The 26680-nt window shown below is 45.0% G+C and overlaps 2 protein-coding genes across 4 annotated transcripts in view; one reads left to right on the forward strand and one right to left on the reverse strand.

Moving 5' to 3' along the window:
• The window catches only part of CFAP58 (cilia and flagella associated protein 58), a 54516-nt gene extending 53118 nt beyond the window's left edge, over window positions 1–1398 (reverse strand). The window contains exons 1-2 of the mRNA XM_065746598.1: window positions 1390–1398; window positions 139–519 (exon numbers count right to left, since the gene is read on the reverse strand). Coding sequence (XP_065602670.1) covers window positions 139–519; window positions 1390–1398 — 390 coding nt within the window. The remainder of the gene's footprint in view (window positions 1–138; window positions 520–1389) is intronic.
• ITPRIP (inositol 1,4,5-trisphosphate receptor interacting protein) overlaps window positions 1–26067 on the forward strand; it is a 434606-nt gene extending 408539 nt beyond the window's left edge. Inside the window, exons 2-4 of one of the 3 annotated variants that reach the window (XM_065746767.1) lie at window positions 7573–7700; window positions 11524–11630; window positions 23361–26067. In XM_065746767.1, coding sequence (XP_065602839.1) covers window positions 23374–25023 — 1650 coding nt within the window. In that variant the 5' untranslated portion in view covers window positions 7573–7700; window positions 11524–11630; window positions 23361–23373 and the 3' untranslated portion in view covers window positions 25024–26067. Of the gene's footprint in view, window positions 1–7572; window positions 7701–7783; window positions 8412–11345; window positions 11419–11523; window positions 11631–23360 lie in introns of those variants that run through there. The other 2 variants (XM_065746769.1, XM_065746768.1) reach the window with 2 other exon arrangements.
• The last annotated feature ends 613 nt before the right edge of the window (window positions 26068–26680 follow it).

Genomic DNA, 26680 nt, shown 5'->3' on the forward strand with positions numbered 1-26680 from the left:
AAAGCAGAGGTTAAGAAACTGGAGACCCACCCATTTAGACCCCTATACAAAAATAAACTGTTCTTATAGTCTGTTTTCTTATTACCAAGTTTTTCATTAACAACTTTAAGTTATATTTAATTCTATTCAAAACTTTACCTTCTTCATTGACGATATAGTTTCCTGGTCATCCTTAGAGATCTTTGTGAGAACAGCTACTTTAGAGGAATTCATCACAAGTTCAGCATTCAGCTCCCTGCATTTTTCCATGAGACGCTTTTCATTTTCATGAGATTTCTTCAAAACAGCATGGAGCTTTTCATATTCTGTTCGAAATTTTTCCAGAGAGTTATCTTCCTTAAGTAGACTGATGACTTCTTGGAATTCTTTTTCCAGTGCTTCAAGAGTACTTTCTTCGAGATACAGCTTTGCAGACTCTTCCTGAATGAAATCAGACAGATAATTTCTTAATGGAGGAACTGAACATTTTGCTTTTGACTTCAAAACATTAAAAAAGCAATATATTGTGTGTAACACCTCCTAAGAAGTCAAGACAAAAACCTTCTGTAATTATGATTCTTTTCTGCCGTATAATGTGCACATTCCACTCTGCTCTTCAAATAGATCTCCCCTGATTTTACTGAAATAACTTGTGCTTTAACACTAAGCGTTCCTGTAATTGAGTACCACGGCTGTTCTAAAGATGGGTCTAGAAAAATCTAGAAAATACCACCACTATTGTGTTTAAATAATCTACTGGTTATTCAGGTGAGCCAGTATTTTCCCCTCGATTCTTCCCAATTCCTTACATAGTTAAGTATGATTAGTTTATTCTTCTTATGCAAATAGTGCCAGCAATAAGCATCTGAAAGCATCAGCAATGTAAGTAAATCCACCCCCTGCACGTGTTAAACTTCAAAGGGGAAATTTCTGATGCAACTCTGCTCTGAAGCCAAATACTGCCAGCTCAATTTACACACACCAAACCCCACCATTTTCCCCAACAGCTTGAAAATAACCTCCATTACAGCCTTGTGCAGAAAATAACCACAAGTAGAGGCAGAACGGCCACTTCTTGGAAGTTAGCTGGATCTGCTAAGCAGCAAGATAAATCAGCCCAGACACCACACTCTGTCACAGGTACGTTGCTGTCATTACTAAAACTTTCATGCAGAAAGGTGAGCACTGTCAATTTAAAAATTGGAAGTCTAAGAGCAAACACTCGTTTCATTTGGTTTGAGGAGTACACAAGTCCCCGCCGCCTGGAAAAGCTTAAATGGAGAGCCTGATTTAGCAGGGGGCTGAACTAGATGGCGACCAGAGGTCCCTTCCAGCCCCTACAGTCCTGTGGGGTGGTGCAGCCGGGGCTGCCTGTGGCACAGCTCTCGCCCAGCCCGAAGTCAGGCTCACCTCCTCCATGGCGCCGGCGGAGCGCTGCCCGGGGCGGGTGAAGCTGCTGGGCCGTGTCCTAGCAACGGCGGCGGGGCGTCTCTCTCCCTCAGTGGGATCACATCATAATGTACTCTGTATACGTATGACTTAATTACGTAACATTCTGATTTCTGAAAGTTTTGGTCGTATCAAAGCACATTTCCCATAATAAATTAATAAATAAAGTACCTTTTCTAGGTTTTGCACTCTTTTACTTCATTTTCCTTTGTGGTGATTCTTCCTACATAAAAGCACCAGGGAGGTGATGACAGTAAGTTCATTTTTCTTGTCAATGCCAATATCCTGGAAATGTTTAGACTTTTAATGAACAGCTGCACTTATGAAGCAATACGAGAAGACATTATTTTCTGCTTTGTTAGGAAAATTCTGCTGAAAAGTTTAAAAAAAGTCATACAATATAAAAAAAAGTACAGCCTGGATATTTATGATACCTTTTCTTGGAGGTACAAGAACAAAAAGCAGAATAATGTAAACTTACAAACTGACCTTTACCTTTCTCTTTTAGGGTACATTCGTAGTCGTGGATAACAGCAGTTGTATGTCCACAACTTATAGCCATATATCGAGGCATCTTCATGGCCTTCTGCTTTTCAAAGCTGTGGTGATTTGTGCACCGCGAGACTTGCCAATGTTAACTCTATAGATGGCCTTCATGACAAGTGCCCCTTGAGCTGAATTCATTTTGATTTGACAAGTTCACCCCCACAGTGGCTGCACCTTGAGTAGTTCTGTAGACATAACAGTGTGATTACATCAGGAGTCGGTGATAGCTTGCTCTGAAGTCTGATTTTAATAAGACAACTACTATGATTAGAACACTCAACAGATTTATGTACAACAGAAGAGAAAACTGGGATAAAAACCTCAATATTCACTTTGAATTAATTATGAAAGAAAAGCCTACAACACACATCAACAGGTTTATGATCAAGAAGCTGGTCAGACACTTGAGGATATCTGGGTTTCTGACCACAGCTTCCTATAGCCAGCTGCTCAGCATCCCCTGTGCTTTATATTTCTTAGTAAAATGCAACTAACCACAGCTGCCATCCAGCAAGACTGCTGTGACAGCGACAGCTATAAATGATGTACTTACGTAATACTGTAAACCTCTAGACAAGGACAGAGGTCTTGAAGAAGGATGACTTTTTAAACTCCCTTGCAAAATAAGCCTGTGTTCTGAGCTCTACAAAAACCTTCCTTCTAGCAAGACCTAAAAAATTCCTCAGCCACAGAAGAAATAATCTGCTATTATACTAAAATATTTTATTATAGCATAGTTCTACTATACTATATTGTAGTTTCATTGGCAACAGAGACAAGATGGACCCAAGAAGCTTCAGTTCATTCAAATGATTGTTATAAATCCTTAAGTATCAGATTTAGTTCAGGAGATATCAGTATCTTGTGATAAAATGCAGAATCACCTGTTCCATCAGCCTCATAAAAGAGCTAGTGCAAGCAGCACATATGTGCTTGAATAGGTGCAGAAAGAGTTACTAGTGGCTAAATACTTTCTTACTGATTTATTCGAAGTCACAACTCCTGGGCAGTTAATTTAATGCATGCTTTAAACCATAGTGGCATGAAAATGATAAGCCATCATTTGCTGAATGTAAGGATTTATGGTCTGCTGCTGAGATATAAAGAACTAGAGTAAAATCTCAAACATCATCCAGGAAGATGTAAGCAATTTGTGGCAGGAGCCATGACAGCACACGCCTTCAAGATAGCGCAAGACGAACTCTTTGGATACATGATTATAACTTCGGGTATAAACATTAAAGGAAAATCCGACGGTAGGGGATTGAAATGCGTTTCCTGTCACACCGTCCTGTAGCAAGACAAAACCACTAGGTGGCGGTGCCCCACCACAGTGCTCTGATAGACCGCCCCCAGCAGCAGCTATTCCCAGCCCGGACATTTTCTGTATGGGAAACGTGTTCCGAATAAAGATCAACACGTGGAGACGTAATGGTGGGGTGAACGTACATTCATGGATGAGGTCCAAAATTCCCATACAGCTTTCTTCATATTACCCAAGTAATATCAATGGGAATTCTACAGTAAGGAAAGCAAAATTTGTCAAACCATTTTCTTATGGTAAAATATTAGTTCTTATGGTAAAACATACATTCAAAATATTTTAAATGTTATCTATAAGTTCTTCGCATGCAAGTGTTGTGATTTCTCTGTCAATATAAAAATCAATTGCAGTCTCATGGTCTCCAACAAGTGACACTACAGATGTTGTCAGCAGGCTGACAGTCTGGGTTGTGCCCTAAAATCCAGTTTGCCTTCTCTGAGTTAATTCAGTTTGGCATTATTAAGGGGAATAAGAACGTACAAAAACGTGTGATTTCTCAAGTCAGAAAGAGATGCTAAGAAGTTCCTGATTATTTAATGATCCAACTGACATTTTTACTTTATCCTTTCTGAAATCACCTCTTGTTATTTTTAAATTAAATGATAGTTCTATAACGCAAACACTTGTTCTGACAAATTAGATTGAGGCCCTCTACTTTGCTCAATAAGATCATGCAGCAAATCAAAAATAGCAGCAACCCTTGATGGTGTTTGGCACTGGAGTTAAGCCAATGATCTCAAGAGGAAGAAACATACAGTATCTCATTTACATTATTTAACTTTTTAGGAAAATGGTAATGTTTTGATTAATAGAAATACCCTAATAAAGAGCTTGGTTAGCTCTGAGACAAGCTGAAGCTGACAAGCAGTTTGTGTGTAATATGCAATTATATGGTTTACATTAAAAAACAAAATGGATTAAAATGATGGAAAGCAACAGAAATCAGGTCAGTAATCCTGGATCCAAGCTGAACTCACCATTCCCTAGCACCATTTGAAACTGCAGGATAGTCCCCCCCCCAGGTTTTCTTTCCAGTTCTGCAACAAGGATTACAATGGTCTGTCACACCAGCAATTTCTTACCCTCTGCCCTTCTCAGAGCCAAACCCAGAGAATCTCTCAGAACCTTGGAAGAAAACAGCACTCTGCTCTTCTGGTTCACAATCGTGAGTATTTGTGTTCATTTAAAAAAAAAAAGACTTTGAACTATGTCTATATTCATAAGGTGCTCATTAGCAGAAATTCCCCCACTATGCTTTCAAACAGCCTTTCTGTTCCAAGAGCAGAATTCACAGCTTTATCTCTGATTACGGTACCCCTCATTTATATTTTATTATTCAGCCTTTTAATTCTCAGTCACCGAAGTTTTCATCTAGGGGGAGATTATCTGGCATCTCTCACTACTTAACACCTGAGTCCTCTGAAAGGAAGAGGCTATTAAAAACACTCCTCTCATAATACCTGAGAAAGACTACAGGAGTTGCAGAGAATTAAGGTGTTTATAAGGTCACATGTAAGGTGAGGACACCATCTGGTGAGCTGTGACTCCATGAGAGTGACCTCCATCTCCCTGCACACTTCCTTGCATGGTAGCTGTGAAACATTCACAGGAAGTCTTCATGGTCCTTTCTCCCCCCGGGCTGCTCCTGCTCTGCTAGACACAACAAGCTGTACCTCCAAAAAAATGCTACACCTCCTAGAATCCCATTCTAACGGGGTCTCCTCCGAGCTTACACAGTCACTTGCAGTATAAAAGATACAACCATAGCAGGCATCATTTGAGCATGAATCTTTCCCCTACTTGAACGTGAGTCCTCGTGTGTTCTCCTTGCCAGCAGCTCAATATCTTCTTTGTGAAGATGACAGCTACAGGCTCTACTAAAACCTGTTTCACTGCCACCTGCTTACAGCTCTGTCATATCCCTACTCCTTCTCTGCAGACCTTGCAAGAACTTTATCTTTACTTACTGCTTATAACAGTTTGAAGAAACAGTGTTTGTTTTCTAACAGATTAGAAATACTAATGGAAAAAATAATACAATTTCTCAATCTTCTAACATATCCAAAAGCAAATGGAAAAAATTTACACAGAGGTAAACACTCAGCTCAAACCTTACTCTTGTTCTTCTGCTGACGGGACCTCAGAGCCTGCTGCAGAAATAACATTATTACATCTAACTTCTGCTGCAATAGCATCCATGTGACAGAGCCAAAGGCTACGTCCCAGTGTGCTGCAGCACTGTTAAACTTCACTGCTCACAGCTTCGAGTCCTGCCCAACGTTTGAGTCAGGCTAGTGGAGCTTGGCTCATTATCAAATAAATTACTACCTTTAGTGAGATAACCATCTTCAGCCTTCTGTGGTGCAACAATATTCAAACAATGAATCACGTACTAGTTGTCAGGAGATGTGATTCCCACTTTCCAGCCTCTTTCAAACTGCTGAGTTGCATAAAAATAATAATAAAACAAATCAGAATGTCTTGGCTCGATTTCCGTAATCTCACACCAGCTTAGAAACAAAAACCCTGAATAGGATGGTGAATATATAATAGCATACGTTGGTATGTGTAATGCTATAATGCAATGGGAAGCACAGCAACAATAAAATAGCGAAGTCCTACGCTGCAGTAAGCAAGGATGTTCTCAATGCAACAACTATGGGCACAGAAACAAGGGGAAAAAAAGAAAACTACTTACTCTTGAAAGGCCTCCTAATAGGCAGGGATCCCCCACAAGGTACTCTCACCTCCACTGCCAGCCCTTACATGAGGTCTGGCAAGGTGTGGGTCCTGGCTCCGCTCCTTCTGGTCACTCACATACATTGCATGCACCTGAGCTCCCCTGGGTTGGCCCTGCCTTCCCACCAGGTGTTCAATCACTGCTTCAAGCTGTGACTCAGCATTTCCACTACATGATGTAAGCCTTCCCTTTTAAAAAATGTTCAGATCTTTTCCCTGGAGCATTGCCCATCTGCTGCATCCCAGGAAAATTTAGATGAACGTAAATCACAGCCCTCTAACCTATAGTGATCTATATTGTTCAATATATGTTAGGTGTGTAGATATATGTTTGCGTGGTCAGAATTGGTAAATAATACCTTATCTGGCTTTCTGCAGATGGTATTTAATAGATGTTTTCCTTTGGATTAGGTGATAGATATTTGCAATCTTGGAGCAGGATCTACTTTCTCTTCAGCTGCTGCATAGTTCCCAGGGGAAACAAACACTGCACTGAGACAGGCTGGGTCCTGCAGCCACAGTGGGGAGATGCCACACTGTTCCTGCAAGAGATGATTTTCTTACACTATGGCATAATGGGAAAGGAATGTATTAACAACACCCAGGTCGCCAACAAACCTGAATAAATTTGATTCAGATGCTGAGGAAACCATGCCCATCCACACAAACTTACAAATACAACCCTTTTGAATAGCATTAGAACTGTTCATCAGTTCTGCAAGGACCTCAGGAAACTCAGAGGTCAACATAACAGCCTCTTACCGCTTAGAGAAGAGCTGCCTTCCATGCAAAGCTGTGCCTTGGATTTGATACTGCAGAGATAACAGCGTCTCCGACTGCACACAGCCCTTCTGCCCACTGAGCTTAGAAAATCAAGGCAGCAGTGCACGAGAACATGCAACGTCTGTTCCAGTGTAAGAGTCATTGCAATGATTTGGGAAGAGGAAGGGTACAGAAAAGTTCCCACAAGTCAGACAGCTGTTGCTAAGCTGTTGCTCAAACCTGTTTCCCTCGGGCTGTGATGGGAGTTGAGCAAACTTGCTAGGTCTGTAAGGAGCCATTTAAGCACAGCAGTGCTTTAGCGGGGTAGTGCTGGAAATGAGCTTTTTTTTGAAATCTGTGACGATGGCCTTTCTCTGTTACTGGCTACATGAATCGGGCTGTGCCCCACCTCCCCACCTCTCCAAGGTGGCACCTCGGGCAGACAGATGTACGATGTCCCCCTTGTGCCAGCTTTGAGCCATACCAACAGCCCAGCGGCCCCAGGATCCCCGCGTTCCCCTCCATCAGAGCCTGCAGGGAGCGAGGTCGCTGCTCCGCACGCTCGGCACAACCACCAGGAGGTCACAATACATCCGAGAAACAAAATGAGCGCATTTCCTTTCCGTCCCCGGTGCCCTCGGCACAAAACCATCTGGGAAGCCGATGGGGTAACCGGCGGGGAGCTCAGGGAGCAAACTGCGCGGCTCCTAGCGCTGGCTGGGGTGCGTTGAACGAGGGGAAGGGGGGCGGGGGGGGGGGGGGGGGGGGGGAAGACATAAAGAGAAAGAAAACCCGCTCCGGACAGGCTGGGCGGGTCTCCCTACACCGCAGCGCATCTCAACGAGCGGGGAGCGGCCGCAGGACGTGGTGGGAACTGCCCGGCACGGCCCGGAGCGCTGCGGTGAGTGTGCGGGGCTGGAGCGGGCAGCCGGGGGAGGGGGGAGCGAAGGAAGCGGGGCCGCCCCGCACAGGAAGGCCGTTCTGGCCGTGGTGGTGCGGGGGGAAAAGCTGCTGAAAGAGGAGTGGCGCGCTGGTGGGGTTTCGTGGGGTGAGCCGCTTGCTGGAAGGGCTCTTGGTGCTCGTCCATCGGGAAGGATCCGGCCTCTAAGGTAGGCTTACTCCAGGACGCAGTCTGGTAGCTTGGCTCCCCGGGCAGGAGCAGCTGCCGACGGCTCTGGGGCTGCCTGCAGCAGGGGCAGGTCTGTGGAAGAGACCCCAACGTCCATCCCTGCCTGGTGGCAACAGCAGAAGTGGGACCTCATGCCGTGGTGGTCCCCGGAGCGATCAGTGGGTGCGAGATTCAGCACTGCCCTTTGTGGTCGGCGTTACATGGCTCGAGAGTGGTTCGTCGTGTTACAAAACTTTTCTGCCTTTCTTCTGAGATACCGTATCTCTACTGAGCGCAGAGAGATGGAGCAATATTCTGTCTGAGCTGCTGTTCCTGTGCACAGGTATCTCTTTCGAAGATGGTCAGTTGGTATTTGTGGCTCTGGTGAGAGCAGCTTAGGACTGGGGTACGGGAGGTCCTGGTCCATAAAACTGACACAAGGAGCCTCAGCTTTTATAGGCATCTTCAGCTTGCAGTGAAGGGAGCAATCTGCTGCAGGACATGGTTAGTAGGTGCAGTGGGGGTGGGTCAGTGGTTGAATTAACATGGTTTTAATGAGTGCTATAGGTCTAAACCATACCCAGTGTATCTCCTTCAGGCACAGCTATTTGGTGTGACCTGCTAAGCAGAGAGTGCTGGGACAGGAGCACAAAATCATGGCGGGTTTTGTGAGGCTTTGAATTTGCTTTGGTGGGGATAACAATATTCTTTTGCAGCTCTGACTGAAGATACTCAGTCTACTTTCATAGACATCTAGTTTTAAAACCTACTGCTCCCAGTTCTCCTTAATATATTTGAAAGGGTTTATTTTGGTCCTTCGGGAAAAGCAGGGAATTAAAATTAGGCATGGAAACTGGAAAGCCTTGTTTTTAGCACGATAGATGCTTCATACTGCTTTCATGTGGGAAAAAAATACTCATATTAAGTATGATTTCCACAGAAGTAGTAAGAGGTTAGAGAGCCAGTGTCGGTAGTAGTGAAGCCCTGAGGACTCACGTCCTTGCTGGTGGATGACTGTTTGCTGCCTGGGATGGGGTGCACGTATATCAGCATTTGGTGTTGCACTAGCAGCATGCACAAGGGAAGCTGGGTACCTGTGCCTGCCCAGGGAGCTGTCCTTGTTTACGCAGAGCTCAACTGCAACCCCTCCCTGCCTAACTGTCTTCCTCTTTTTGTTGCTTGGAGCATTACAGTATATGAAGAAAAAACTTTGTTTTTTCCCCTTCAGTACAAGTCAGACTGAAGAAGTCTGGTCAGAAGCAGAGGAGTTTGCTCTTCCTGAGTGATTGCTTTAGGCCAAGTGACAAGTCAGTAGCTCCAAACTCTCACTCATGCTCCCATTTCATTGTGTCGGTTCTCTCCATGTGCCCTTGCAGCCTCTGAGGTATGCCTGTGCTTGCAATCCTCCTTATGTGGCAATGAGTAACAGCGAGAGGAAACCTGACCCGTAGAAACTGATGTTCAGAGCGCTGATCTAACTCATTTCTGAGTTTGTTTTTTTATGAATAACTATATGGTTTTCGTAAGGACAATTTTAGTCACACTTCTGCAAATGGCTACTTGCTGAGTGTTAGTTCAGTATCTTGCAAAAAAAAAATCATTCAAATAGAGTACTATAAGGAAACATGCTTACTGAGTTATATTGTGGTGTACTTTTATCTCCCCCAATAGTTAAATCAATTCCCTGAGTGCAGTGAGTATATCAGCAAAAAGGGTGGTTTAGTTTTCAAGCTTTATTGCTCCCTGTTTACATAACTGCATCTTCTCTTAAACGAGATTTCTCATGTCAACATTCAGGCTAAATTCAGCCCCTGTCAACAAGGTGAACATTTAGAAAAGTTTTGTTCTGGTAGGTACTGATAAACTCTATGAACTCCATAAGGAGCCTGCTCTAGTCTCCCCGCTGTCCTATCCTGCACTCCTTGCTCCTCAGAATTGCTCTGGATTATAACTTCAGTAATGCAGTGGAGAAAAGAGCTGGAAAAAAAAGCCTAGATCCTCTTTAAAGTAGGCTGTTGGGTGGGCTAGCTCCTTCTCTCCCAAGTGCTATTATAATCCGCTTAGGCTGAGAAAAAGCAGCTTTGCTGCCAGAGCATGTACTTTCCATCCTGACACATAATTGCTGGGTGGGAGAGAGAGGTAGAGGCTGCTGTGCAGCTGTAGACAGGGAGGGAGCCTGGCCAGGAATGCTGTGTGCCCAGCCACGAAATCCAGGTTTAGCAGGGATGCTCAGCTGTGTACGCAAAGCCTTCTGCCCATTCATCCCTCAGCATGAAGAAGAAGATCTGAGTAGACTGAGGGACGGAGAGCCAGCAGGGTTCTTTTTTTAGCTTGGTTTGGTTTCCACACGTGTGGGTTGTACAAAGCTGGCTGAGCTACTCTTGAACGTGAGACTTGGAGCTGGGCTCTTCTGGCCCCTTAGCATCATTTTCCTGCTCTTCTTCCTGTCCAGCAGCACACTACTCCTCAGCTTTCTCCCTCCAAGCAAAGTTTCTTGCTGTACCCAGCTGGCTTTGAGCCACCACAGGACCAGGCTTTGCGGGCCCTGAGGGCTAACAAACACCCACTGCAATATTACAGTGTGGATCCAACCCTTCTAGGGTTGAAGTGCCTGACTCCTGGCTCGGCAGCTTTGGTAGTGTTGTGGTGCAGAGGCACAGGAAGTCAGGGCTGAGCCCGTTTGTCCAGTTTGGCCTCAGAGTTCAAGATGGAAACAGAGAAGTGAGACTGCAGATGATCTGCTCAGAGCAGGTACGTGGGAGGAGTTGATCAACCCTGACTCGAGAGCTGCCAGTGTGAAGTGACTCAGAACAGCGTGGGTGCATCAACTCAACATTAAGCCCTCCAAGGACCCAGCTCCAGAGGATCCAGCTCAGCCCACAAAAAGTTGCTGCTTTCATCAGGCTTTGGATCAGAGGTTTGAAGTGGCTGTGATGGCAGCTGGGCAGGAGGGAGGTGCTGTCTGTGTGCAGCTGGGTGACCTCTGCTTGTTGTGCCAATCGACCACTTCTGCTCAAGGACTTTACTTCATTTCCTGTTGTATCTAAAATTTCATAGTTTCTCTCTCCTCCCAAAATGTGGTAGTTTATCTTGTGGTTCTGTGCCTCATGTCTTCTTGCACGCTCTCAGACTGTTTCCTGCCTCATCTCCTTCATTTTCTGTTTCTCACATTAGCTCTCCGAACCCAGCTCCCCTAGCAAGTATTTCTACCTCGCAAGCTCCTTAAAGCAGCCAGATGACTTCTGAGACAGACCAATCCCAGACAAAGCCGTCCCAGCCCTTACACTCACGCAGCTGCTAATTCAACCCTAATCCATTTCTAAGGAGAGAGCTGGTCGGTGAGGATGGAGTTGGAGGAGGGAGGTTCTTGCCTGCCCATGTGTCTGCAGTGCTAAGAGACCCACAGAGCCATTCTCACCCGTTCTTATGGGAGAAGTGGAGTTTAAACTCTTCCCTGATCACTTCAAAGTTGATTATTTCAGGTCTTGAGCTTCTGTGATCATTTTACTGGGTAAGGAGGGTGGTATTAATCACTATTTTAATCAATCTCTAATTTAGTTAACTGCATTATGTACCCATCTTCTGTTTGAACTTCCTCATTTATTCTCTTTTGCAGACTTCCTGGCTGTGCTTCAGCAGTGAGTGACTGAACAGAGTCTTCTCTGCGTTGTGGTGACCACAGTAATGTGAAGTTTAATGAGCACCTGCAAAATCGTGTAGCAGGTAAGTGCTCTAGGGGTCATTCTTTCCAGAATTGACATACATTAGGAGGGTCTCCTGATGGGCTCTTGCTAGGAGATCTTGCAGGAGAAATGATGTAAGGGAAGTGGTGTGGTTCATCATTTAGTAACCTATGTGTTGTTCCCAGCAGTAAGGGCCAGACAAAGACTACCTGATGTAGCAGTACTCAGAAGGTTTCTTTGGTAAATGGCTTTAATTTGGAAGTTCAGTGTTAAGAGGCTTCCGTCATTCAGTGTAGAATTCCTCTTATCAGGCTGCTTGGTACCATAGGTGTCTAGTCAGAGGGAAAGGCTGGTGGGAAATAAAAGGCACAAGCTTTGCTGACAGCTGCTACTGCTACATGGGAGAACCTGACAAAGATCTTTTACCCATGCGGGGAGAACTGTAGATCACCCACTTCTTACAGATATCAAAGCTAGGGGGAAAGGCCTGGAAGTCCCTCCTGATGGTCAGGGTAACAGACATCAGAGGCAGCTGGACTGAAGTGAAACTGTAACTTTTACAAGGCAGCAATGCGTAGTATTACCAGTCCAGATTGTTTGTATGAAAATCCTTGAGAAACCCACAAAAAGCAGAACTGCCCAGTGAAACACAGAAGTCTGGTGGTACCACGTTGAGAATGTGACTTGAGATAGAGTGGTGGGAGGGAAAGGGAGGGAACAGAGCTGGTGACACAGGCAGCTACCAGAGCAGCAGTCCTGGCTGCCACAGTGTCCTGCTGGAGCTCTCAGTACCTGTTACTTCACGTACTCCATATGATTTAATTCTTATTTATTCTGGAGTTGTGTCTGTGTTGGGTGGTGTTCATTCCCTTTTTCCCATCTCAGTTCAGACAGCTGCTCTGCTCTAGCAGAGTTTCCTGGCTAGCTTCTTCAACCAGCCTGGATCAAAGCTGTGAGAGCTGGCCCATTGCCACTGCCTGTGTGTAAATTAGGTTGGGTTTTTTTTTCCTCTTTTTCTTTTCTCTCCATCACCTTTCATTATTATTTCTCTTTCTAAGGCAGGTTTTTCTGGCTGATCCAGCATGTTATTTATATCAGGGATATGTGCTCTAGGGCAGAGATGCTTTTTCAGCATTTACATGGCAAATATCTGGTGCGCCCCACTGTCATGCATGTGGCTTGGAAAAACCAAGCATGGTGTTGGCACGGATGAGGGCCACTGAGGCCAACTGTTGCAGAATTTAAGCCCTGTTAGGCACAGTCTCTGATTCATATGGTTACTTCAGTTGCCTGGCAAAAGAAAATGTACTGTTCCTTTATTTTCAAAACCAGAGGGAAGAGCACACAGAGAAGGTGGTGGAGGCAGAGTAGGAAAGTGACATATTAGTTCCAGGGAGTCAGTTGAGCCACCTGTGTGACTATTGGCTGCATCTTTCTCTCTGTTTGCCCAAGCCATGATGGGCGCCGTCAACCGGAAAGACACAGTCTGCTGCCAAAAGCAAATGAAAACAATGAAACTCAACTTCAGAGTGCCTTGTTTTCAGTTCTTCTGAATCGCAGAGGTTTTGGTGGTACTCAGGGAGCACCTGACGGTGAATGGGATCAAAAGGTTCCCACACTGCCTTCAGGAAGAGAAGTAACTCCCTATGATAAGATAGCATCTATATGTGCAAGAACCCATGCAGAGCTTACACCTTTCTTTGGAGAAAGTGCACACAGTGATAAGGAGAAATTCCTATGGCTAGGAGTAGTTAAGCCCTAGTCTAGACTGGAAGCTTTTCAGAGCAAAGCAGACTTTCCAAAAACCATCCAAGCAGCGTAGGCGCTGAGTGTAGGCAGGACAGACTGTATTGCTTTTTCAGAACTCTTTTATCTCTATTTTTCTATCCCTAAGCTCTTGGAGAATGTTGATAAATACAAGAGGTGGAGCTAAGGAGATGCTCTCAAGCATAAACTGAGACAGTTAATCTGCATGATACAGGCTTATGTTTGTGTTTATATCTGGATCCAAAATGCTTAGCTCCTAAATCATGTGCCCCTGTATCTTCAGGTACCTGACTGCCACTGGTTTCAGATGAGAGTTAAATATCTAAATGTCTCTGCAGATTTTGCAAAAAAACCCAACACATCACGACTGTTGAAAATTTGAGAAAGAGCACTTGGATTTTCTGTAGCACAGCCACTACTAAGCTGCATATGGCAAACCACTGGTGATAACTGGAGAAGACTTTTATCTTCTCCTAGGCTATGAGGGGCAAGTATTGAGATAGGTCTCTGTATTTTGGGTAGCTGGAATCAATCAGCCGATCCTCCCTTACTGTGACACACCATGGCGTAAGTTCCTTGGTAATTCAGATAACTTAAAGACATAGAGCTCTGCTGCAGTCCTACCTAGACAGCTAGTTCTGCTCAAAGTAAGCATCAAGACCATGCTTCTTTGAAGCCAAATACAAAAGCCAGTGTGAAGGTGCAAGGATGATGTCCATCCCAGCTCTTTGTTGAGCTGCTTGGTGCTGTTGGAATGAGCACAAGTTATGATCTCTGGTTCTGAAGGAGTTACGAGAAGAAATGTCAACTGAAAAGGACCTTTCTGCATTGCAAGTCATCCCCAGCGTGCATTCTTAGCTCAGCTGTTAGTCCTAGATGCTTTCAGTCTCCCATGAAGAGCTGGAAGCTCTTTGCAGCAGAGCTTAACTTTGGAGCAGCAGAGGGGATTTCTGTGCCCATTATAAGAGGCCCCACAGCTATGACTCACAGTTCCCATTACGTTATAACTCAGCCTATAAGAGTGCCTGCCCCTTGGCTTTCAAACAAAGTCTTCTTTTGTTGTGCTTGTGTTATAAAGGAAGCAAGCATCTGTGTTCACCCCACACATCCCAAATGAAAACCACGTGGGTTCATGGCCCTCACATGTGTATTTGGTACTTTTACTTCAGCACTGCATGTTACATCGCTCTTATCCCATTAAATCTTTCCAGAGTTTTTCTTCCCAGCAGTGACTTTACAAACTGTTTAGGGAAGGAAAAAGCTGAATGGTCTCTTATTGGTGAGTAGAGGGGACTGAGCAAAGAGCATGTGAAAATTATTACACACAGTTGCGTGTAGCAATAGTTTAGTCTCTGAGTCGCTCGCTTGAGTGTAAACAGCTCTGAGCTAGTGGCCACCTAAAGGATGAGCTTTGTGGAAGCACTGTACAGAGGTAGGATGATTTGTTTTCTTATAGGGGTTTATTGTTCTCTCTTTTTTATTTTTATTAATTCAAATTGTGAAATTCAATTTTGAAAAGTAGGGATAGCCAGCAGTACTCAGCAGCCAACATATTTGTGTGTGTACATGTCTCTTGGCAGCTTTTAGGTTTATGACTAGCAAGCCAAGAATGAGCTTACTGATTCCCAGAGTATTTGTGTTGTCTCTGCTGTTCATTTCTAGAGCCACTGTGTAAAGAAATTAGATGGTCTGATTCTTCCTGCAGACACTGGCATGAAATGCACACTGCCTCCGCTTAGACTGGGGAATTTATCCTAGGGTAAGCAGAGGAAGCAGTTGTGAGAGTCGTGAGTTTCCTGGTGAGAGCAGAGGAAGCCTTGCAGTAAAAGTGCTCTTTACTGTTCTCTTCTTCCACACTCCACCCATCCCTGCAGAGACTTTCATGGTCTGGTATTTCTACTTCATTTAAAGAACTGTATTGTATTATAGCTCAGGCAATTGAGTAAAGCATTGTTTTTCATTTCTGTGGTGACATACTTGCTACAATAGCCAGCTTTAAAATATTGTCCCTACTCAACTGTTTGAATACAAACAGCTGTAACTAGTCATCAAAACTATAGTCCAATATCACACAGACCACCAGTGTCATCTAGCATTTCTGAGCTCTATTTAAGCAGGTACTTGGGCCTGTAGATCTCCTGGTGTGACTGTTACTTTGTCACTGAGTCAAGACTATGGTGGAGATCTCAGATCAAGCAAATTCCCAGCCTATAATGACTTTATGTTGTTTTTGGTTCAGTCTCTCAACATGGAAGCATCCGTCAATTCAAGGCATGTGCTTTCTACTCACTGTAATATATAAACACTCAGTGTTACGTGACTGAAATGGGGCTTCATAATGTAACATGTAAAATGATCATTCTGCAAGTTACATCTGAGCTGTGCCGCACTTAGATGTGTTGGAGTTGTGTATCCCTCCTGGGAAACCAGCTTTCTAGTAATGTTTCCTCCAACACTGTATACTGAAGGATCCATATCAATGAGTGTTTATATGCAGTTAAATCAGGTACGTAGGGATGCAGGCAATATACTTATCATAGGATGAGGAGAGTCAGAGTAACTGCTGCCTGATTTAATGACATTGCTTAAGTTTTCTTCACCTTGGGAATTAACTGTGGAAGAAAAAAAAAGGGCAGGTTTAAACAGATACTGTGGCAACTGATCCATTTTTGTGTTCCTACCAGCTTTCCACGAGGTGACTGTTCCCTATGAAACAATGAGGCATGGCTGCCCACACATGCAAGGTTGTGTGACCAAGACAGCAATGGCCAGAGCAGGTCCCGTTGTGAGCACGATGGAGGCCATACAGCATGTGTGCAGTGACATTGCTCTTTACGTTGTGGTTGACATTATTGGGCTTTTGGTAAAGCATAGTGGGGGGTTATTGTCATTTGTGTCCATCTGTGCTGATGAAAGATTGAGCAAGGGAGTGGCCTGGCTCCCACCACGGTCGGAGGGGGAGGAAGCTGGTGAGACTGGTAAGCCAGAGGTTTTTTTTTTGTCTTAGTGCCTGACTTTTCTCCTCCTAAAAACACAAAAGTTCAGCCTACTCCAATTGTTCTCCTCTTAATTAACAGACAATATATTCAGCTTAAAAAGCCAAGCTGCTCCTGGCCAGGATCCTACCACAACAGCTCAGTGCGTGGGTGGGAGCCACATACACACTTCCTACCTTTCCCCTCGCACATCGCTCGCAGCAAGCAGTGTGTTGTAATGTGTGGAAACCTTTTCTGGCCATAGCAAGGGGAGCAGAGGCAGTGCGCAGGCATCCCTCATGCTGCTTGCTGGTGAGAGATGAGTGAGTCAAACAGCAAGAGGACACTGAGACAGAGTGCTGAGAAACACTCCTCATGCTATCAGTTTTATCTCCTGATCTCCCTGGGCATTCCCACTCGTGTCCAGCTTTACATAGATGCAGTGAACGCATGATGTGGCTCTGTTTATTTAGTAACTATTGTGCTGTCCTTGACAGTGGCTGCTAGTTTCTGGTGGTATAAGGGGGGGCAGACTCATGTTCTTTCTGTGCATACAGGTATGACATGGTGCTGCTGAAATGCTGACTTAAACCCCACTCAGAGATGAAACTGAAAATCTAGCAAGTCCCATATCTCTTTAGGTTTTGAAAAAGTACTAGAAGACAAAATAACTCTGTATATGCCAGAAAGGGAGCTCTGTCCTGTCCAGGTTTTAGGAGCAGAGGAGGAGGAGCTGTGGCTCCTTTGTATTATGGCAACATATTACGAATGCATCTGTGTGCAGAGAAAGTTGATGTAGGAGGGGAGAGCCTCTAAATATCTTAAGTGCTTCTGCAAGAAGAAAAGAAATAGTTTATTCTACTTTTACTTACAGTTTTTTCTGGTAAGTTAGAGATTCAAACTGCAGTAAGGAGGAGTTTATGAGACACAAGGAAAAGCTTCTTGATGGCAAAGATAATGAATGACTGGAAGACATGCAAGAGACTCCTCAGCCTTCCTAGGGCAAGCTGGGCACTCTTCTGCTTGGAGTGGTGCTAGCAAAGTCAAACTCCTTACTTGGAGCTTTGTGGGTCCTTCCTGTGCTGCCCATAATTAATCTACTAGTCCTGAGGCCAGTACAGGCCACACAGTAGTGCCTGCCTCCAGAGCAATGTTAGCAACGCTCACATGATTTCAAATCTCCTCATCTTTGGGAAGGGAGGGCTCCCTAGTCCTGTACACAGGATGAGCATCAGCATTTCCTTGGAAATAGCCGATCTGGTGACCTCACAGGAAAATATTGTTTCCGAATGTCCACAGCAGACTTGTTGGGCAGGATGTCCGACTGGGGCTGTGTAACTGACCCCATTGGCACCACAGCAGGACTGGGACAGGATGTTCACGGATGTTGAGATGGCTCATGTTCTCAATCAAGCAGCAAAACAATGGTTATTGGACATGTGGCCTTGTCTAACTGTTCTGTGGCTTCACAGCTAAAGGGCTTTCTAAGCAGTCACACTGTCATATGCACCTTGTGCAGTCCTGAGCAGGCCAGCTAGCTAGGTCTACTTTTAGATGTGCTTATGGTCTCAACATCCAGGCCTCTGCACCTCATGCATTGGTGTATTAAGTCCTTTCCACAGGCTGCTTTAGTAGAGAGACAGACAAAACCTGTCCCCACCTGTCCACGCTCAACCAGCTGTGACAGTAACTAATTTCATGAATGCTGGGCACATTGCTCATAAGCTTAATCAACAGCAACAAGAAGCTTGTGGTACTCAAAATCTGTATTGCTTTTTATGGCTGCTGTTTTTTCTGGCTGGGCTGCATACACTGCAGGTGACTGCATGCTCAAGAGAAGGGAAGGCAGGAGCCTTTGCCAGTGCTCCATCTAGAGTTGGGCTGTGTTGGCTGCCCTCTAAGCAAAGTGTAGAAGCTCATGATGGAGCAGAAAGTAAAGCATCTCTGTGGAGTATCTCTGCTCCTGTATACACATCTGTGGACATTTCCTCATTGCAGCAATGGGGTCTGGGCAGGTGGAAACCAGCTGAAGATTCCTGTCTGAGCTCCTAGGCTCTTGCTGTGTGTGCCAGGACCCACTCCCACTAGAAAACTAGACATGATTACATGAGTTAATACCTATGCAGCCAGGTAGGAAATGTAGACTGGTGTGATTAGCCCTTGGTCACCTTCAGGCTTGTTTCAATGTGTAGGCTTCTATGTGTTTTCCTCAGCTGCAGGGCCGCTCCAACCTCCCCCAGGTCCACTGCCTTGCCAGCTGCGCTTGGCCAACTTCAGTGGCCCTGAAAATTCTTCTTTGAAGATACAGTGCTTGGGCATGATGTCTCCCAGGAACAACTCTGCTGGCAGTGTCTGTCCCATCAGGTAACCTTCAGGCCCCAACAAATGCACTTCTGGCATAGGAACCTCACTTGATTCTGGTCTGAAATTCTTCACCAGAGTAGCGCTTGGTTTCTGCCCACCCCAAAAAAATGCTTCTTCAGTAAAAAATGGTCTTAAGAATGAAGCAGGTTTGACTGAAGTCCTGTCAGTACCAATTCCTCAATTCCTGTGAAAGCTCAGGTCAAAGCTGAAGAGCACCATGTTGACTTGAAAGCAACCAGATGATGAGTACAGCAGCACCAAGGGTGGGGAAAGAGCTACCCCTCCTGAATGTGGTGAGGGCTTTTAGGGAAAGTTTGTCATCGGACTATAAGGGTGTAGATGCATGCTTTGTTATTAAATGTGTACAAATAAAATCACACACTGAATTATTTTTTGTTGTTCTTCTTCTTAGCACGGAACAGGCAAAATCTGAACCACACATTCTCAGCAGCTAATGGCAGGGACCACTCTAATACCTTTACTGTCGTCTTGCCCTCTCTAGCTGTACCTTTGCCTTTTCCCACGAGTATCTATTTAGTATGTATCTATCCCTGAAACTTTCTTTATCTGTAAGCTGGAAGAAAAACTGTCCTCAGTATCTGTCCTGAGTCAGCAAAGGTCTTTTGATTGCTCTGTAAATATTGATAGGGAGATGGTAGATAAACAGTAGTGTCAGTGGTGTGAGGCTGGCTAATTGAAGTGCATCTTTCCAAGTTTTTGTCAGGAACAATAATACTGACATGCATCTCTGCAGTTCCCATTTCTCTTTCAGTTTATAAGCTGCTTACAGTTCAGAGCTTGAACTTCTCAAGTAACAAGTCCTTGAAGTAAGAGGGAACTTAATTTCTTGCTGCTGCTGCCAAGTATATAACTGCAAAGGCAGCAGTATTTGCAAACTGGCTGAGAGCATAGTGCATCACAAAGGGCTTTCAGCAAACTTAATTCTGGAATATTTCTTATACTAAATATGTTCATTTTTGTCTTGACTAGGTCTCCATAAATGCAACATGAGCAGTTTCAGGCCTAAAGGCAATTTGTTTTCCGTTGCGGCAGGGGGGTTATTGTGGGGTTCCCAGAAGCCCAGCAATGAGGGAATATGGCTGGGCACTAAAACCCATGGGTTTGGGATTTGTGTCCTCCCAGCAAGAAAGTCAAAGAGCAGGTTGGTGGCTGTTATGGCTGTTCCTCTCTCTGGTCAAAACATGCAGCAGAGTCCTTTCTAAACCTCAGAGGCCTTCTCAAATATTACATTTGTTTCCCTGAAAACTCTGGTTTCAAAAACTTGGCACCTTTTGAAGAAAAAGCTCCCATCCAGCTGTAGTTACTATCCCTTCTTCAAATTGCTGCCTTTCTTGCAGCCTACCAAAGTGAAACACAATGTGGAGTCACCTATTCACTGCCTTTTACGTCAGCCAAATTGCAGGAAGTAATTGAGTATGTCATAAATGACATCTCAGCTTATTTCAGTGCATTACTGAACCATGTTCAATACCTTGACTTGGGTTTTTCTAATTTAAGAATCAAAGCTTCAGCTTGCTCCTATCTGGTTTATTGCTGGACACCAGCCAGAGCATGTTTTGCTTCCCATGATTCAAAATTTAAGGGGAAAATAACTAGAAGGGAACATATAGCAGTATTAGAAGTTGTGAGGGAAATAAAGAAGCCATTAGTATTTCTCTGTCTTCAGAGAAGATGGCAGTGTTGTCTTTTTTCCTTCCCTCTCTGGCCTCCATGTATCATTCAGGACCTGTTGTGCGGCTGGTTGCAATGCTGTAGCAAAGGCTCTGCTTCAGGCTTGGAAGGATGAGGTGTGACTTGCCCAGGAGCTGAGTAGGGAGAGCTACAGGTGCTCCTAGGGACGACTTTGAACACACAACCTGCTGTTGGATGCTGCTGATGGTTGTTTTTAATGGCAGCAGAGCTATCAGCTGCTTTTATCTCTCTGAGTCCTCACTTCCCATCTAGAGCAGGGACAGTACCTGCCGACTCAATTCTCTGGTTTGTTTGGAGATGTCATTAACCTTAGCATCCACCAAGTGCCAGTCACTGAAGTAGTGAATGCCCCAGAAATGCCCAGGAGGAAACCAATCACTCTGGTGTTGGAGGTGGGTTTGGAGGGACCTTTGGAGCCCCAGGACTATGGCAAGAGGGGGTGCAGAAGGTTGTGAAATGTAAGCCTGTTGCTGAGTATGGACAATGACTGTGTTTTGAATGGAAAGAGACTGGTGTGGCCAGAAAATTGGAAAATATTGAAGACTGCTTTGGGAACTTGCCTTCTCAAAACCTCATGAATAGTTTTATTTTGTTATTCATGCATAAAATATCACTAAATTTTATGTGTAGATGAAACAGTGGTGTTTCTTTTTGTTAGTCACCAGCTTGGAAACATTTGGACTCCCTCCCTCTTCCCCACACAAACTGTCTGAGCCAGAGCAGGTATAAATATTTTTATCAAGCTTAAATTGCTTGGACTGAAGTTGAAAGCAAGTGAAGAGAACAGCTTTTGTTATGGGGAAGGCTGGACCGCCCTAGCAGGCAGTGCTACTGGTTTCACCTGTATAAATTAGTCTTCCCATGTTAGCCAGGAAAGCTGTCTCTGACGAGATGTGGGAATGCTCTGCCTGTGCAACCCTTGGAGCTGACAAGGGCAGATTCCACTGACCTTGGCCACTGAGTGTCATTAATCTTCAGCCCGAACTGGATTTCATGTTGGCCTTCATTTTTGTTGTAAATTGCTATAGCAGTAAAAGGGCAGTTTCGATCAGAACTTCCCCGGTGTTAAGGCTGAAAACTGAGGTCTCTTGCAAATTCATGCTGCCTTGAAGATGTTCTCACTTCCAGTTTTCATCCTGATTTGCCTCCAGATGTCGATGCCTGTGCAGTTTGCTGGGGAATTATGTAGTGTGCTTCCTATCCTAGTCCTGCAAAATCAGCAGGGATATCCTAGACTTCTCAGTGCAATCCACAATGAATTCAGATGAGCGAACCAGCACTGGGCTGGAGAATTGCTGGCCCGGCTCCATCTGCTTTGGAGCAGGTAGCCTCTGGAAGCAGTGTGGCCATGTGCAGCTGGGCAAGGGAGAGTTCTGAAGGGTACAAGAATATGAAAAGGAAGTTGGCTTCTTTCAGCCTTAAGCACATGAAAAGTATTTTAGTAACATAAAACATCTAAACAGAAATGGGGGTCTGGCAAGGCAAAGGAGCAATGCTGCCCTGCTCAAGACTGCTGGCCTCTGGCCATGTTATTTTTAGGTCTGGAAAGCTCACGGTTGCCTGCAAGAACATAGCACTAGGGAAAGGAACTCACCAAGGCTTCCTGCCCTGCCCCAGCAAACTGATAAAGCCTTTTGCAATGCAGGGTGAGCCCAGTTTATTTTTAAAATGTGGCCCGGCACGGAGCTCACAGAATAACTGGAACATCCAGCTTTGGGCATCAATTCAGCTTTAATTCATTATCTGGTGATTTGAAGAGTTAATGTAAATGTAAAAGGGACCAGAAAGGCCAGCAAACCATCTTCAATGCAAAGTCTGTGTAATGGTGTGCATCTATGTATGTATGGGGGATGTAAAAAAAGGATTGTTAGTAAATGTTACAGTGGGAGGGGCACCTTGCATTATCCTGAGCACCGTGTGAATTTTCTTTCTGCTTGGACAATGCTACTCAGTCCTGTTCCTTTGCCTCGTTATTCCAGTCCCAGCCTTCTTATAAGCAAAGATAAGCGTATGCCAATGGTTACAGTTCCTATGCATAGCGAGTGCTCACAGTAAGGGAGCCTAGGTTTCTGCCACTCAGACCTGAAGTTTGTTATGCACTAACTATAATAAAGCCCACCGGACTAGATCTGAGTTTGTTGCATCCTCTGTGAAGACATGAATGAGACTGTCAGAGATGCTCTCCTCCTTGCCCAGGGTCTGGGACAGCAAGATTAATAGTAATTAATAGTAAACTCCAAAAGTAAACAACCTGATGCCTTTAAAACCGCTGGGTTAAAGGAAATCCTTTCCAGTTTAAAAATATCTTTTCCAGGGACCACAGTCATGAGGCATTTTGGGGACTGGGAGGATTTGCCACAGGCCGATCCTTACTCTGTCTTTAGTACCTGCTTAGATGCACAAAACCATGCTGGCTTGTTCCCACCCAGGTGCACACAGCCAGCACTGGCAGTGAAGATCACTCTGATTCAAGCTGGCTGTGTGGGTCCCCAGATGTGATTCACGTGGAAGGTAGCCAGAATAGCCTGTCTGTGCCATCACATTTGACCTGCCTATGCTACATCTGCCCTACCTTAATTCTAACCTTATGGTGAAGGCAAGTAGTAATCACCTCCAGCCCTGTTTTCTTTATACTTGGGAAGGTCCTGCCACAGTATCCCAGCAGATCTGCAGTGGGTTGACAGTAGCAACTGCCTTCATGGTTGTGTTTTTCAAAGCTGATGTAATGAGAAGAATCCTTTCATCCTCACCATCCACAGATAAAAGTTTGATAAAGTCTCTTTGAGAAGCTTAGTTTCTAACCTGTAGAAACAGGAATTAGCTTAGGAACTCAGGCACTATAGAGTTAGAAAGGATGCTATATGTTCTATTCAAGTGGGGATTGTTAGATTTTTCTTCGTGAGAGAATATACTCTTGAGTCGTGGGTCATTCTGCCTTTTTTCACTTTCAGTGAAGGAACTGCCATGTCCATGGGAATCTTCCGAGTGTGCCTAGTAATGATTACAGCTATTGTCAACCACCCACTCCTCTTCCCTAAAGAGAATGGCACCGTCCCAGAGAATACGGAAGAAATCATCCAGAAAATGAAGGAGCGGGAGGAGATCCTTCGTCTAGAGAAGCTGCGCTTGGAGCAGGAAATCGCAGGCCAGGAAGCTGCACAGAGGGCTCTGGAAAAGGCAGCAAAAGTAGTGGAGGATGTCAAAGAGGAAAAGGTCCAATGGGATATGTGGACTGCTCTTTCCATGGTCATCTTCCTATTGATCGAGCTCTGGAGGCAGGATTTCCAAGAGGGGAACTGGCAGGACACAGGAGCAGACGAGGATGACATGGCTGTCCTGGGGAAAGCATTTAAAGGGGTGGCCTTTCCTGACAAGGCCATCTTAGCCAGCTTCTATGAGAAGCGCATCCTGGGTACCACTGGAGACATGGCCAGGATGCGGGAGATGGTGGAAGGCTTTGCAGATGACCTGCTGGAGGCCTTGAGGAGTGTTTGCAACCGGGATGCTGACATGGAAGTGGAGGACTGCATGGGTGTGGGGAGTATGTATGAGAACTGGAGAGTGCGTAAACCTTTTGTCTGTGATCTGATTGTGCCTTTCGCACCCCCGGAGCCATATTGTTTTCGGTCCCAGATATGGTGCTCTGGCGACTCTTTTCCCCCAGATGAACAAGGTTATGGCACTATCAAGGTGTGCAGGGCAGATGAGGATGAGACAGGTTGCATCTGTGATAAGACTAAACTAGGAGAAGATATGCTGTGCCTTCTCCATAGCCAAGGCAATAATACCAGACTCAGCAGTGAAATGGAAGACCTCCTGTGCTTCAAAAATACACAATATCTTGATGCTGACCAAGTCATGAAGTGGTTCCAGATCGCAGTCACCAAGGCCTGGAACAAAATTTCCCACAAGTATGAATTTGACCTGTCTTTTAGCCTCTTGGACTCCCCAGGAGCCCTTAAGATAAAATTTAGATCAGGGAAATCAATTGCCTTCAACCTCACCCCTGTGGTGCAGTACGAGAACTCTGACGTTTACTTCGTTTCTCATTTCCCTCGGAACTGCCTGGCAGCAGACCTCCCCTCCAGCACTCACTGGTTTCTCACCTTTGCAGTGTATGAGAGGAGGTTCATCCAGATGATCTCCAAAATGCTGCCTGCCAATGCCTGCCATGTCAGCTGCCTTCAGATCCTCTCCTTCCTCCATGGGAAGCAGTGCAGCCTCACAGGTCCAAGCGGGCTCACCAACTACCACCTGAAGACAGTGTTGCTGCATCTGCTGCAGGCACGTCCAAGTCAGGACTGGGCCCCAGAGAAGTTGGAGGCCCGTCTACAGGACATGCTGAAATTTCTGGAAAAATGTTTGCATGAGAAGAAGCTCTACCACTTCTTCATTGGCAATGGGAAGGTACCAGCAGAGCTGGGCTTTCCCATCATATTCCAGAGGGCTGAGCCTCTCAACCTTTTCCGTCCCTTTGTTCTACACAGGGATGTTTACAGAAAGACAATTGACACATTCCATGAGATGCTCAGGAACACATCTGCACTGATAAATGAGTACATGGTGCATGTTCCCCATGTACACACCAATGGGATCCAAAAGGAATCTGTTTAACCAAAGCCAACAGGAAAACACTTGTTCCTCTAAGCACAAATCCAGAGTGCAGCTTTCTAAAGCCTTATGGAGCCCACTGACATTGCCAGCACAGCTTTGTCTGCAGCTGAACCATGTCTGTGTCATGGTTTCTGCAGTAGGGAAGAAGGGATGGGGGAAGAATAGGGAGAAACTGGAAGAGATGATATAAAATTAAGTTTCTGCTCCACAGTTGGACTGGCAGGGATTTATGCAGCTAAGAATACATATTTCTATTGTGCCTCATTCATGCTACCATGGTGATGAGTAATGAACATGACTAATTTATTCAGGTGCCTTCAAAGAGAAGGTGGTCTGCTTGCAGACAGGACAGCAGGAGCTCTAAGAACTATGGGAGGTGCAACATGAGCCTCAGCTGGGAAGGAAAGTCACTACTGTGGTCGTGCACAATTCTAGACTGGATGGAGATCTTTAAATCCAGCACAGCTCTATAATTGAAAGGGAACTGTGGGTTTTAAAAGTGCATTTTGATAGGAATTGCAGCACTAATTTGAACAGTCCTGTCCATCAGAAACAATCCTGTGCTCCAAACATTTTTTTCCTGGGAAGAATGTAACAGAGCAGTCAGCAGGATCAGTGTCTTGAGACCATTTCATTTGTGTTCTCCATTTTCTTCATAATACCACAATGAGTGGATTTTATTCTCGGCCATTCTCCATGGATGAATGCCCAGGAACCTTATTTACATCATATAAGAGAGAAATGGTTTTATTGGATTCTGGCTTTTTGGTTTATTTGTTTGCTTTCCTTATCTCCAGGAAGCAAGTCTGAGAACCAGCAAAGAGAGAAATGATTGCTGCAGGGTTTGCTTTTATTAAAGAGGAAACTCCTTAAAATTATTCTGTAATAAGCCCAATCTTAGGAGTATGATACCAGGAGGAAATTGTCACTCATCAAATGAAAGAGTGTAGCTCTTCCAGCATGGATTTAGTGATGCCAAGGCAGCAAGCTAACTCTGAGTTAGGAGGAGAGTTGCAGGAGATGCACATGCAGCTGAGCACGGTAGTGCTCTCTGCAGCTCTCTTATCCCTTCTGCTGCCAGGTACCAGGTAAAAGCAACCTGTTAGACTCATTATCAGGTCACCTCAATCCATCTTAAGTCTACTGCTCTGATGATGTTTACTCTTGGGAACCACATCTAGCAAACTACAAATTATTGTATCCACTCCTCCTTTTTCCTTGTACAAACCATTTCCCCACAGTCTTTGTGTCTGCTTATGTCTGTCCTCCTCACCACTGAGGGACTTTTCTGTATCAAAGCAAAGATAGTCTGCAGCTCTCAGCTGGTTCACAAGAAGGCACTGATGGGGACAGGGAGTTGTTAGCTCAAATTGCTGTTTTTCTTGGCTTTTATCATCACAGCTATGGGATGCTCAAATAATATTTTTGAGTAGGAAACGGAGTAGGAAGCAAAAGGGGAGAGAAGAGGCTGGTTGCTACTGCAAGTAGGAAAGTCTCAGATCATCAGTGCCTGGGAGACTGCCAGGGCTGGCAGAGCAACAGGACAGGACTAATTGCTAACGCTGAGTGCTGTAAGCCACTGGCTTTCATCAACTAAGTAAGCCTTCACTAGTGGGAAAGAGAGAAGGAGCGACTGCAGGGGACATGGCAAACAGGT

This window comes from Cyrtonyx montezumae, unplaced genomic scaffold (genome assembly GCF_038088225.1).
Source record: "Cyrtonyx montezumae isolate F1298 unplaced genomic scaffold, pur_monq_1.0 scaffold_4, whole genome shotgun sequence".
Classification (NCBI taxonomy): domain Eukaryota; kingdom Metazoa; phylum Chordata; class Aves; order Galliformes; family Odontophoridae; genus Cyrtonyx; species Cyrtonyx montezumae.